We start from the raw sequence: 12,950 nt of genomic DNA, 5'->3' as shown, positions 1-12,950 counted from the left end.
CTATTACTGTCATATTTATTCTTTTGACAGGTGTTATGGGACTGTAATTTGATGAAATGACTCAAAACGCAGATTCCCTTACAAATACAATTCCTGTCATCAACGCGAGTGGTTTAGGGGAAGTCCTCCAGCAAGCCTTTTCACCAATCTTGAACACCCCTCATGTTTTAGCAGCGATCCATATTCAGGAACATGGGGGAGAGCCTGCCTTCAGGGCTTATATCCGAGGTAGCAACAGCCAGAAGGAAGAGTGGGTGTTTAAGGGAGAGAAGGCTGTTAGTGGGACAGCCTTCTCTTTCATCTGGGTGGGGTCGGATCAGGCAAGGGGCACCCAGCCGGTCTTGCCTGTAGGGTTTCCCTATAAAACAGACCCCAGCACCGCATGCGGCCGGCAGAGGGCGCTCGACGAACAGCCGCAAGGCGGGGGCGGTGCCGCGGCGCTCCCGGGGCGCAGGCGCACTCGTGGCTACCGCGTCCGCCGCGTCCGGGGTTGACGTTCCCCAGTGGAGGCGGGTGAGCCGCGCGGCGCCGGCGGAGGGCGGGAGAGGAGACGCGGGCGGGCGGGGGACGGAGCCGCCCGGGGCGGCGGGGCGGGCTGGTGTGAGGCCTCGGGGGGCCCCGCGCCGCCCCCTTCCCCTCCCCGTCGGCCCTCGTGGCCTCGGAGGCCCGGGTGTCCTGGCGCGCGGCTCCCGGCCGCGCTCGGGCCCGTCGCAGGCCTCGCCGGGCGGCTCGGGGGAGTGCAGCAGGCCCCAGGACGCGGGGAGGGCCGCGGGGCCACAGGGAGCCCAGGGGACTCCAGACGCGTCTGCGAAACGCTCATTGTCTGGCACACACCTCCGCGCTCAGCCTCGGCGGGGCCATTTATAAAAGCAGACGGGGCCCCTTCGCGGTCCATCTGGCCCGAGCGTGCTCCCCGGGAGCGCGCTGGCCTGGAGTAACCTTCACGTTTTGATTGATGCTTCTGCATAACACATCAAGTCACGCTGAGCCCCGAAACCTCTTAGTTTTCAGGACTATTTTGTTTTTTTACATAGCTTACAATTCCCTCATTTAAAGTGCGCCATCGAATGTCTTTTCGTGTATTCAGAGTTGTGCATCCGTACTCATAATCAATTTTAGAACATACTCGTTGTCCCCGAAAGAAACCTCTCCTTTAGCTGTCACTCTCAATCTCCCAATTCCCCCACCCTGCCCTGGGCAACCCCTAATCTACTTGTTGTCTTTCTGGATTTTCCCATTGTGCACATTTCCTATAAATGGAATCATACAATATTTGGTCTTTTGTGACTGGCTTCTTTCACTTAGAGTAATGTTTTCAAGGTTTACCTGTTTTGTAGCCTGTATTAGTACTTCATTTCTTTTTATTACAAAATAATATTCCATTTTATGGGTGTACCATGTTTTATTTATCCATTCATCAGTTGATGGACCTTAGGACTGATCTTAACCAAGGCCCTTCTGGATCTGATCTGACCCAGCCTTCCTGGCCAGCATCCTGTTTGCTCTCGGTCTCCCTTGGCTCCCCCGCCCCCCTTCTGTGGGCCTGGCAGTCCTTTCCTCCCTTAGGCCTTCATGCAACCGGCCCTCTGCCTTCGCCACTCCTTCACCAAATCCTCTTCCTCCTTCAGACCTCAGATTTAATGTCCTTTTCTCAAGAAACCTCTGACCCTTGACTGGGTGAGGGACCCCATGAGCCAATCTCTCAGGGACTTGAATCCCGCTTTGTAGTAATTAGTTATAACTGAATAGTTTTAATTTTATGTTAATGTGTAAGGTACGTGGGGTCAGGGGCTGCTTCTCTTTGTTTCTGTAACCCCAGTACCTAGCACCTTGTTGGTGCTTAGTGACTATTTCAATACACGTGCACACATGCCTACCATGTATCAGGCACCATACTATACTAGGGACACAGTCATGAACAAAATAAATAAACTCCCTGCTTTATGGAGCTTACATTCCAGTGGGGGAATACAAATAATTAAATGTCAGGTGGTGAAGAGTGCCATGAAGAAAGATAGAAGGGACTGCAGAGTGGTCAGGGAAGTCCTCTTAAGTGAGACCTGGATTCCTTTGGGGCAGAGCAATGTGGGTGCCGGGAAGAGTAGCTGGTTCAGGGAAGGCGGAGGGAGGGAGAGCATGAGAGAAGAATAAATCCGGAGCTTTCAGCTCAAGGGTCCTTTGAGATGAGCCCTGTGTGTGTGTAGAGAGAACTTGTTAGAAGGGTAGAGACCTGGCTTCAAAGCCCAGCTGCACTCTCACCTGGTTCTGTGTGACCCAGAGGCTCAGTTTCCATCCTCTGTAAAAGGGGAGTAATAGGGTTGTAGGTTAAGTAGCCCCTGTGAAGTACCCAGCCTTTCTGACACCCGGCAGATGTATAATGGTTCCCTTCTTTTGCCCTCAGACCACAGTGGTGTGTTGTGGCCTGTGTATGGGAAGCCATTGGCACAAAGCAGTCTGATGTCACAATGACTCACTTCACGTTGCTGGTTGCTTTGCTCTGAGACCAGCATGTTTGCCTTTTGTCTGATTTTTCCAGTTTGCATTGGCTGGGCTAGCTCGCCAGGTTCACTTGAAACTGGTAAACTGGCTCAGGGTGGGGATGTTCAGAGCGCTCCTTGGCCTCTTCTGAGACAGCAGGTGTGGGGGCAAGAGCTGAGGATCCAGAGCCAGGGATTCAGGGCCTGAGTTTGAGACCTGGCTCTGCCACCTGCTGGCTTTGTGATTCCAGGACAGCCACTGTCCTCCTGGCTTTAGTTTCCTCTCTGGTGAACGGAGGTCAATCAACAGACATTTATAGAAAGGATTACAGTGTGAGACCTTATTAGAGGACTGCGGGCAGCGTGGGGTGTGAGCCTTGAGGAGGTGACGTGGGAGCTAAATCTTTAAGGATCAAGAGGAATTCTTGAGGCAGGCGAAGAATCCAGCGTAGGAGAAAGAGAGGCGTTGAAGAGCACAGCGAGTTTCAGAGATACGATTAACGATAGTTACCAAGCGCCTCGTCTGTGCTGGGCACCGTGCTAAGTGGTTTAGGAGTGTTAGTTAACCCTCACAAGGACTCTGTGCAGGAGATCCTATTAGTTGTCCCATTGACAGATGTGCAGCTGACTCTGAGGTGGAAATTGAGAAACTTGCCCAGGTCCCACAGCGGGCCAGTGATGGAGCCAGGATTTGAACGTAGACTGCCTGATCCAAAGTCCGTGAACTTAGCCTCTAAGTTCAGTATGTGGCTAGAATGCAGGGAGTGTAGACAGCAGGAGGTGAGTTTGATGAGAGAAGTTGGAAGCAGATTTGAGAAGGGTAAAGAACACTCCACAGAGGTTTTGGAGAAGGGGAGTGACACGGTGGGGTTTTTGGGAAGCATCCTTCGGTCGGACTGCAGAGAGTGATATTCGGATGGTCTGAGCCAGGCATTGTTACAAAGCTGGGAGCCCAGGGGCTGCCCAGGTGCATGAAGCGGGTCAGGCACTGAGGACAGGGAGGGTGAGAGGAATGGGGAGGGTGGGTCTCGAGAGCCTTGACCACGAAGGAAAGGGGCTGGAGGAGCATGGACTCTAGCTTGGGAGAATGTGCGTGTGCAAGCTGGAGCCCTGGAGCTGGGGGAGCAGAACCACTCTGCTTCCATATTGCGACTCTCCCCATCCAGAGAAATAATTGCATATTTAAAGAATGGCCCGCGCAGGCTTAATTTAGCCTTGTATCAGTGTTTGATAGGGCATAATTTCTGGTCATGTTCTGTAGTTCCATCCTTTTCTTTCTTTTTTTAAATATATGACTTTTCCCCACTTATTTTTAGGTGCCCTATGTCAGGGCACAGGGTAGGGAAAGAGCCAGGGGGGTTAAATGGGGCCGTAGGCCTATTTCTCAGCATCTGTACCAGTGATATCATTGGGCTCCCAGGAAATTCCCTTTGTGGCTTTATTCTCACCCTTTTCCTTTATTCTGTTACGTTCCCCTTTGGGTTTCCTAAGAGCTTTTTTAGCATTTCCTTAGCTGCCCCCTTTTCTTTGTCTGTGTAATTGACATCAGCCTTGTGACTTTTTCTTTCATCTCTATGCAGCGGGAAGCTATAGATGATGTCCTTGGGTTTCAGAAAAGCACGGAGCAAAGTTTTATGGAGAAGGTTGAAAAATAAGTATGGGATAATAGCACAGTCAAGTGCTTTCATGAATGCGGACCTGGTCCTGAATGAGCCCCAGGAGAGTTCTCTGTGGGGTCCTTAGCCCGGATCCAGGCAGCATTCTGTGGATGGCTCAGATACAGACAGCAGGTGGTGGGAGAAGCGGGTAGGGGCACGGGGCAGCGGCCCTCAGTTTGATTCCTGGCCTTACCATCTAATAGCTGTATGGTCTCTGGCAAGTTTCTTACACTCGCAGAGCCCCAGTTTCGTCATCTGTCAAATGGGGCTAATGATAGGTACCCCATAAGATTATTGTGAGGGTACACGAGGTAACCCATGTGAAGCTCGCAACACCTTCCAGGCACATACTGATCACTGCCTGAACGGTGGGTCGTAAGACATGGCATCAGCCGTGCAGAAAGCTCGAGATAGGACAGCTCGGTAACATGTCCGGCCGTCCATCTCTGGTCCTGGGGCCGAGCCCAGAGCCACACACATGTTAGGTGCTCTGAATGGCATTGTATGGGTGACTGACACAGCTCGCTGGGGTCAATGTCTCTCTCTTTGGACCCCATTTGTTCGTGGGATGGGATTGTTTCTGTGCTTTTGTTGTGCTGAATTGAGTGGAGTTGGATAACAGACAGGGTCAGATACCCCAGAGATTGTGGCAGATGGCAACTCTGGACTAAACTAATAAAATACAAGATGGGAAACAGCTTTAAGAAGAGTTCATGGAAAAAACGTTCTTCCGAGCTGAGTGCATGGGGGCCAAGCTGAGAACGCAGTCTGGGCGGCCTTCCTTGAACTGCCAGGTACAGGAGGGGACATGGTCACCTGAGCTCCAGGACCCACGGAGCTGGTCAGGATCCAGAACTGGCTTTCCCATCGGACGATGCATCTAAGAGAGACCAATAATGAGGGTGTGTGTGTGTGTGTCCCGAGGAGCGTGAGCGGGATGGGGAGGCATTAGGAGAGGACAGCACCTTCAGGATGGGGCTCTTGGAAGAGGATGACTGCAGGCCTGGAGTCACTGACTGAACGATGATGACAGAGTGGTCTCGGGGTCAGGTAGGGAGACTTGAGCCCCAGAGGGCAGAGCTCAGATCCACAAGTAAAGTTTACAGAGCAGATTTTAGCTCAGAAGCAAAGGGTCTCTGTGACAGCTCTGGCTGAATGAAGTGGGGCGCCCCCACTCGGGAGGTCGTGAGTTCCCCGCCACGGAGCGTGTTAAGGGAGAAAAGCTGGATGACTCCCTGCCAGGGATGTGGAGAAGAGATTTCTTTTACCCTGAGTGGGAAAAGGTCACCTTCGACGCTCTGGTTTTGACAGACTCCCTCCTTTGGATGACTTTCTGCTCATTCAGTTAACACCTCTGTCGGAGCACCTACCATGGGTCAAGCCATGCCACCTTGGCTATTTTTATAACTTTCTAATTCATTGGAGGCTGCAGCATGAATAACCAGAGCTCAGTTCTGATTTGGGAAAAGCTAAATAAATTTCACCTGCTCTTTAGTTTGATTTCAAAGGAAAGAAGATGTATTTTTTTCCTCTCTGATGTCTGCAGAGGTCACTAAATCAGTGAAATCCACACCCTCTCCCAGGGTCCATTTGCACGAGCAGCTCCCTTTGGCAGCCCATTTTTGTCTCGGATAGAAGCACCAAAAGGTATCATAACGGGTACTTTTCCCTTTTGCCGCTTTTCCAGGGGTGGGGAAGGGCCTCCTGTTGACTGAGCTGCCATGAGCCAGGCAGGCATGTGCGCTGTCCTACCCAACCCTCACGTCAGTCTTGCCATGATCTGGGGCCCATGTACTCTCACTGTTCCACTCAGTCTTCTGGGTGCGGGAGAGTTGACTGGAAGGTGTTGGAGAGAGGAATGGTTCCATTTGACACCCTTCTGTTGAGGGACCTAACAAAGCCCAGAGGAGGCTGAGCCTGGAAGAGGGTGGAGGGAACGGGGAATTCGTTGCAAATGGGACAGAGCTTGGCAGTTGACTGGGGAAAGCCTTGGATCCCCTCCCCCCTCTGCACGCACACATATGCCCACCTGCTGATGAGCTTAGGGTTTGTGCTGTGCGTGCCATTAAAGGATCTCAAGCAAGGGGCTCAAAGATGAGATTTGTGTTTTTCGTTGCTCATTCTGGCTGAGCACAGGGAGGGACTGAAGATGAGACATGGCAGAAGGGTGTTGGATTAATCCAGGAGAGAGGCTCTGAGAGCCTAACAGAGACAAGGAAAAGGAGGGGCCCCTTTCCTTCAAGAACTCAGGGAGGTTGGAGCACTGGTGTTAGAGTCAGAGTCCACATCCCAGCACCACCACTCCCTGGTTGTGTATTCGTAATCAGCCTCAGTTTCCACATCTGCAAAATGGGATGATAATGCTTTTTGTCAGAGGGTGGTTGTAAAAATGGCTAGCACCACACTTAGCACATCAGTCAGCTCTCGGGCAAGGATGAATTTCATGGAGGAGGGGATTTGAAAATATTCTTGCCCGATGGCCTCTCCAGACTGAGTGAGGCAGGAGGCGTCGGTTGCCTGCAGGGAGTTCCTACAGGTGAGATGGAGGGAAGCTGAGGGGGCCGGAAAGGCTTGGCATAGATGGGCGGGAGAGGGAGGGTGTTGCTGCCGGAGGTGATGGGCGAGACTGCTCAGGGCCTGGAAGATTCTGCGGGTCATCAGCCAGCAAGCAGTGATGGAGGAGCGTGCTCGGCACCGGGCTGTACCACGCTGGCACTGAGAGAACACAGATGGGGGAACCGGATACAGTCCCTGCCCTTGTGGGAGTTCCGTCCGTCTGATCGGGGAGGATGGAGAGGCAAACACTCGGAGCCCGGGGCGATTCCCGCTGATCTAAGCAGGCACAACAGGCTGTGGGCAAATAGATCAGGAAGAGAGTCTAGTTCTGTGTGGGGAGAACAGAGGACGGGAAGACTTAACTAAAAGAAATTTCCTGGAAGAGTGTTAGGGACTCACAGAGTCAAGGGAGAAGGCTGGAGAACTGGGCAGGAGTCTAGACATTTCTAGAAGGCCAAGAGCTACAAGGACAGTTCAGAGCAGGAAGAGGCTGATCAGGACACACCATTGCTGGGGTGCATGAACCCATTTTCAGGCTCTTTGTAACTCTGCTCGAGAGCCCATTTCCAGAGGTGGGGAGTACTCAGTTGGCCTCGCCGGGGTCTGATGTTCTCCTTGTGGCCAGGCAGGGTGGAGCCCCAGACGACAGTCTCAGCAGGCCAGGCTCAATGCGAAGAAGTCATCCCTTAAAAAGAAATTGGGGAGAGGGGTGCCGTTAGGAGGAGGAGCTCTCACCTGGACTCTGGAGCCAGACTTCCCAGGTGGAAATCCTGACTTCTGTGCTCAGAGCTCTGTGACCCTGGACAAATTGCTTGCCTTCTTTTCGCCTCCATTTCTTTATCTGTAAAAGGAGAGCATAATGGTACCTTCTTGTAGCATTATTGTGAAGATTAAAATAAGTGAATTCAAGCGCGTCATTTAGAATAGTGCCTCTCACGTGATCTGTACTTAGTGAGGCTGCTGTAGTAATCATCGTAAGTGCTTATTATCTGTTATTATTACTAAAGGAACTACAGGTGGTGTGCCAATGGGCCCGGCAGGTGGAGGAGCGATGAGGGATGGATCTGGGGGGTCAGAAGGCTTCGGGAGTGGGTGCCAGCCTCATGAGTTTAAGACTTTATCCCCTAAGTAGTGGGAAAGCTGGGGAAGGGTTTTTCTAAAATAACTTTTTGTTACAAAAAATTTCAAAATATAGGGAAGTTGAAATAACAGCACAATGTCCACCCTTATTTCTGCCATCTTAACATTTCACCACATTTGCTTTATCTTTCTCACCCTATCTTTTCTCTTTTCGTGTTGCCTTCTGTGGGACCGTGTGCAAGTCAGTTGCAGACGTGATGACACATCACCTCTAAACACTTCCTTCCACTTGCATCTCTCAAGAATGAGGACATTCTCCCATGCAACACATTGTCGTTCTACCTAAGAAAATTAATAATTGATAATAATTCACAATATCCTGTCATTTTAAGTGGGGCATTAGACAAGGCGTTGTGGCTGCCATGTGGAGGATGGCTGGAAGGGGTCTTAAAATAATTTCACAGTTTAACTACATTTGGGGAAAGTTGTCATGAGTGACAGGGGCAGGGGCGATGATCAGATATGGGGTTTTAGGTAAATACCCTCCCAGTAACGCAGGTAACAGATGATGAAACCTGAATTAGAGTGATGTGGGGTCACAAGGGCTATTTGGGGTACCCATAGGTCTCCCACTGAACATGGTGGCAGGGATGGTGGGTCAGTGAAGGCTTCCAGGAGGAGGTGCCAGACCTAACAGCTGAGTGTTGAAGGATCAGGAGACCTGCAGGAAGCAGACTGAAGGCAAGAGTGGGAGGATTCATTCGACACATGAATATTGAACATCTACTGTCATGGTTCCGTTTATGTATCAGCTTGACTGGGCCATGGGATGCCTGGAGATTTGGCCAGACATTATTCTGGGTGTGTTTGTGAGGATGTTTTTGGATGAGATTAACATTTATTTATGTATTTTTTAAAAGATTTATTTATTTGAGAGAGGGGGGTGGGGGTGCTGAGGGAGAGGGAGTCTTTTAAGCAGACTCCACTCTGAACGCAGAGTCTGACCCGGGGCTCGTTCTCACGACCTGAGATCATGACCTGAGCCAAAACCAAGAGTCTGATGCTTAACCGACTGTGCCACCCAGGTGCCCCCGGATGAGATTAAAGTTTAAATCAGGAGACTGAGTAAAGCAGATTGCCCTCCTTAATGTGGGTGGGCCTCATCCGAGCACTTGAAGTCCTGAATAGAACAACAGACTGACCCTCCCCCGAGTGAGAGAGGATTCTCCTGGCTGATGGCCTTCAGGCTGGGACATGGGCTCTTCCTGGTGTGACACTGACTCAAACTGGGACATCTGCTCTGTGAGATTTCAAACTTGCTAGCCTCAATAATCACATGAGCCAATTCCTCATAAGTAACGTACCTATATGAATATAACACACATATATATATATTCCCTCTGTGTATTCTATTGGTTCTGTGTCTCTGGGGAACCCTAATGCATCTACTATATGCCAGGCATTCTGTCATGGTGCAGAGACCGTAACAGGTGAACATGACATAGACTGTCATGGAGTGCACCACTCAGAGCTCAGTTTGCCTGAACTCTGCGGTGAGTGGTGGGAGACGGGATGGGGGGTGGGCAGGGCAGGGGCCCTGGAGGAAGGAGGGTGGAGTTTGTTCCATAGGCCAGTGCTTTCCAAACGTCAGTACCACTTTCATGATTTTTGTCATGTCCACATCTCAGCTGCATTCTTCTTTGCTTGATACATTTAAAAATATCAATTTTATGCCAATTCCTTTCTAAAACTGTTTAAGCCACAATACCTATGAAATTACGGGATTTTTTTTTCATTACACATGAAAATAAATGTAAAATCATTACGATAAAAAGATGTTGGCCCATAGACTGCTTAAAATAATTTCACAGTTTTCCTACATTCGGGGGAAGTTGTCATGAGTGACAGGGGTAGGGGTGGATATCAGATCTGGGGTTTTAGGCAGGAACATGCCATGCTGAGATTTAGGTTTCGGAAAGATTCTGTGGAGTGGTGAATAGATTAGAAGATAGGGAGCCGCGCTGGGAATTGTGGCTGTTGTCCACGGGAGCTCTGATAAGAGCCTGAAGCAAGGATGTGCAGTGGGAATAGAGAGGAGGGGACAGATACGAGGGGGCATTCAGAGGTAGAATTGGATAGGACTTAGAGACAGTGGCATGGGATTGAGGCAGGAAGAGGAGTCTAGGTTGGCTTGCTGATGGTTTTGGTTTGGTTGCCTGAGAAGACAGAGGTGCCTTCACAGGAGCAGGGAGCCCAGGAGAGGCTAAGGTCAGGTACAAAGAGCAGGCTACGCCAAGCAGTGGTTAGGGACAGCAGAGTTTGACTACAGTTTTAGCAACGATGCTGTGAAGTCCACTGCCCCTTAATTGCAAACCCACACTTTAAATTAAATTAAAACATTTTTTTTAGTTTAACTCTTCTGAGTGGACCCACACATACATTCTCTGCTACTTATTACTGAGAATGACTAAGTATTATAATTGAGCTGAAAATAATCACCCGCCCATACTTGCTGGGTTGGTTTCTAAGTATTGCTTGGGTTTTTATCTACTGAAACAAAGTTGTGCTCTTTCCAAATGTTAATTTTGAAGACTGCAGATGGTAACCATCTGTTACACGACTAGCATTTTACAATATTTGATTAGCACTTTATATAGTTTGGGGAAGCCTGCCAGTGGAGTCTGCCCATCAGGTGGGGACTTTGGTGGTATGTCCTCTGTGGTGGCCCTTGAAGGTCTTTGCCCCCATCGTATGGGGTTCCCCTTTTTTTGGCGGGGGGTGGGGGGCTTTAGTACAGCTAGTCAGACTGGCAGGTGATATTCGTGGCAGGAGAACCTTAGGGCCTTGCCCTGTTTGCACTCTTCCTTAGAACTGGAACCATCAGACCTCATCGTGGAAGCAGAATTTGCGTGGTCAAGATCTGTCCATCAGTTAGGGCTCTTTGGGTTGCAAGTGACAAAATAACAAACCCAAGCTGCTTTGTTAAAGGGCATTAATTGGGGCAGGTCATTAAAAAGTCTAGAGGTGGGTCTGCCTTCAGGCGGACGGTTGTATGGTTCAAACGAATTCTTCAGACTTCCTTCCCTCACACTCACAGCTCTGCCTGCTGCTGTGTGGCTTCAGTCTCAGACTTCCAGAGGAGGCAAGATGGCGCCGTTGAGAGAGGAGCAAATCCCCTCAGCAGCAAGTGTAGAGGGAAAGAACTGAGGCCTTCCCGGTCCCCCCTGCAGAGGTGGTGAATGCGTTCTGATTGGGCCAGCTTCCATCACGTGCCCATCTGTGACCCAATCCCTGTGACCACATGGATGCAAGGCTCTGATAGGTCAGACCTGGAGTGGCGTGTTCTGATTGGGCCAGCTTCCATCACGTGCTCATCTGTGACCCAAGCCCTACGACCACGTGGATGTGGGGCTCTATTGGTCAGACCTGCAGCCGCGTCCCACCCTGACCCGTGGGCCGAGGCCTGGGGAGAGGTGGATCACCAGTCGCACATCCTGGGCTGTTCGCGGAAGGGAAGAGGGTTGTGGGGCCGACTGCCACCTGCCCGCCCCGGTACCATGGCGGGAGCCCAGAGTACCAGGAGGCATTGGCACACTTAGCTGTGGAGACAGGCAGTTATTGTTGCCAGGAAGATAATATGCTGGTAATGGAATGAAGGAGCCTCTGAAACCGGCTACTTAATGAATTTCCTTTCTTAGTTTAAGAACCTCTGATAGATTTAGTATTCTGATTCTCTCTCTCTTTTTTTTTTTTTTTTTGAGGGGGAGGGAGTTGTCTGTCTTCTTTTTATGTTACTTTAAAACTAAGGCCAATCACTTAATCTTGGTCTTTTAGCTCCTTCGTTTGGAACATTGTGAGCTTCTCTGTCAGAGAGGGGAGATCTGTCCAGAGTAGATAACAGATTCCATTCAGTCCAGTTCAGCAAACAGGGCACGAAGCCCCGGGGCCTGGGCCAGGCTCCACAGGCCTGGCAGCAGATGAATCCTCAGCAGTGTGGGAAGCACTGTAACGGCTCCAGAACAGGGCACTGCAGCCCCTCAGGGTGGGACAGTCAGGAAGGGCTTCCCAGAGGAAGTGACACGGAGCTGAACCTGGAAGGATGAACGTGAGTTCCTCTCCTGGTGGAGAAGAGAAGGAGCATCATCCCCTTGATGCTAAAGGGGCTGCTTGTGCGAAGGGACCAAGGGGTGAGGTACTTGCTGGTTTGGGCGATGAGCCCAGGCCACTGGTTCCAGTGCATTCTGGCATCAGCACGGAGGAGACTGGAGAGTAACAGGCTAAAGGCAGGGACACGAGGCAAGACGCTGTGGTGGAGCTCCAGGCAGGAGCCTGTGGGGCATCTGGTTAAAATGCAGGTTCTCTCTCGCAGGTCTGGGGCGAGAGTCTATTTCTAACAAGCTCTCCGTTGATGTCAGTGCTACTGGTCCAAGATGATACTTGGGAGTGGCGAGGCTCAGACCTCTGGCCATTCTTGCCTCTGTTGCCTGCAGTCAGCCGGTTTCTCAGTCTTCCAGTGCAGGGCCTTCCTGCTCATCTCCCGTACTCTGCCCATCCGTGACACCTCCTCACCCACCACTGCACGTTGGCTTCCAGAAAGACGGCACCAGGAGGAGGCTGTGCAGTCTTGCTTTTGGTCCTGGCAGACCTGCTCTGGCCTGAGACTTCGGCAGGACTGAATGCCACACCCGAGCTCAGGGTCCAGGTTCTGTGCAGTGTGGCACGAAGGGGACCTGGCCTCCACGTTGTGTCAGACCTGCTCACAGAGCCGTGGAACGTGGGGCTCAGGGCCAGGGATTGGCTCGATGCCTTAGAAGTAATGCTGTGTGTTTTGCAGGGACAGAGGGTCTCGCGGATGGCCCCGCTACCAGGGGCGGAGCTGGTCCGGACGCCGCTGCAGCTCTACCGATACCTGCTGCGTTGCTGCCGGCAGCTGCCGACCAAGGGCGTCCAGGAACACTACAAGCACGCTGTCAGGCAGGTGGGAGCAGCGGGCGCTGCACTCGGGATCGGGGCTTCCCGTAATAGGGGGCCTGTCTCACCGTTGGGGGCAGGGGACAGGGATGGTCCTTCGGGGGCTGGTGGAGGGGAGGGCGGCAGTCTGGTAAGAGCCACCAAAACCCACAGCTCAGCTCCTCTCTCGGATTTCTGCTCAGAAAACAGAAGATGTGTCATCCAGCAC

The 12,950-nt window shown here is 51.4% G+C and overlaps 1 protein-coding gene across 5 annotated transcripts in view; it reads left to right on the top strand.

Moving 5' to 3' along the window:
- The first annotated feature begins 6 nt into the window (after nt 1–6).
- LYRM9 (LYR motif containing 9) overlaps nt 7–12,950 on the top strand; it is a 64,885-nt gene continuing 51,941 nt past the window's right edge. For all 5 annotated transcript variants that reach the window (XM_040641036.1, XM_040641037.1, XM_040641035.1 and 2 more), the window contains exons 1-2: nt 7–513; nt 12,606–12,749. In XM_040641036.1, coding sequence (XP_040496970.1) covers nt 12,624–12,749 — 126 coding nt within the window. In that variant the 5' untranslated portion in view covers nt 7–513; nt 12,606–12,623. The remainder of the gene's footprint in view (nt 514–12,605; nt 12,750–12,950) is intronic.

This window comes from Ursus maritimus, unplaced genomic scaffold (assembly GCF_017311325.1).
Source record: "Ursus maritimus isolate PB19 unplaced genomic scaffold, ASM1731132v1 scaffold_24, whole genome shotgun sequence".
Taxonomy (NCBI): domain Eukaryota; kingdom Metazoa; phylum Chordata; class Mammalia; order Carnivora; family Ursidae; genus Ursus; species Ursus maritimus.
Note: the sequence above shows the minus strand (reverse complement) of the source record. Positions and strands in the feature narration are given on the sequence as shown.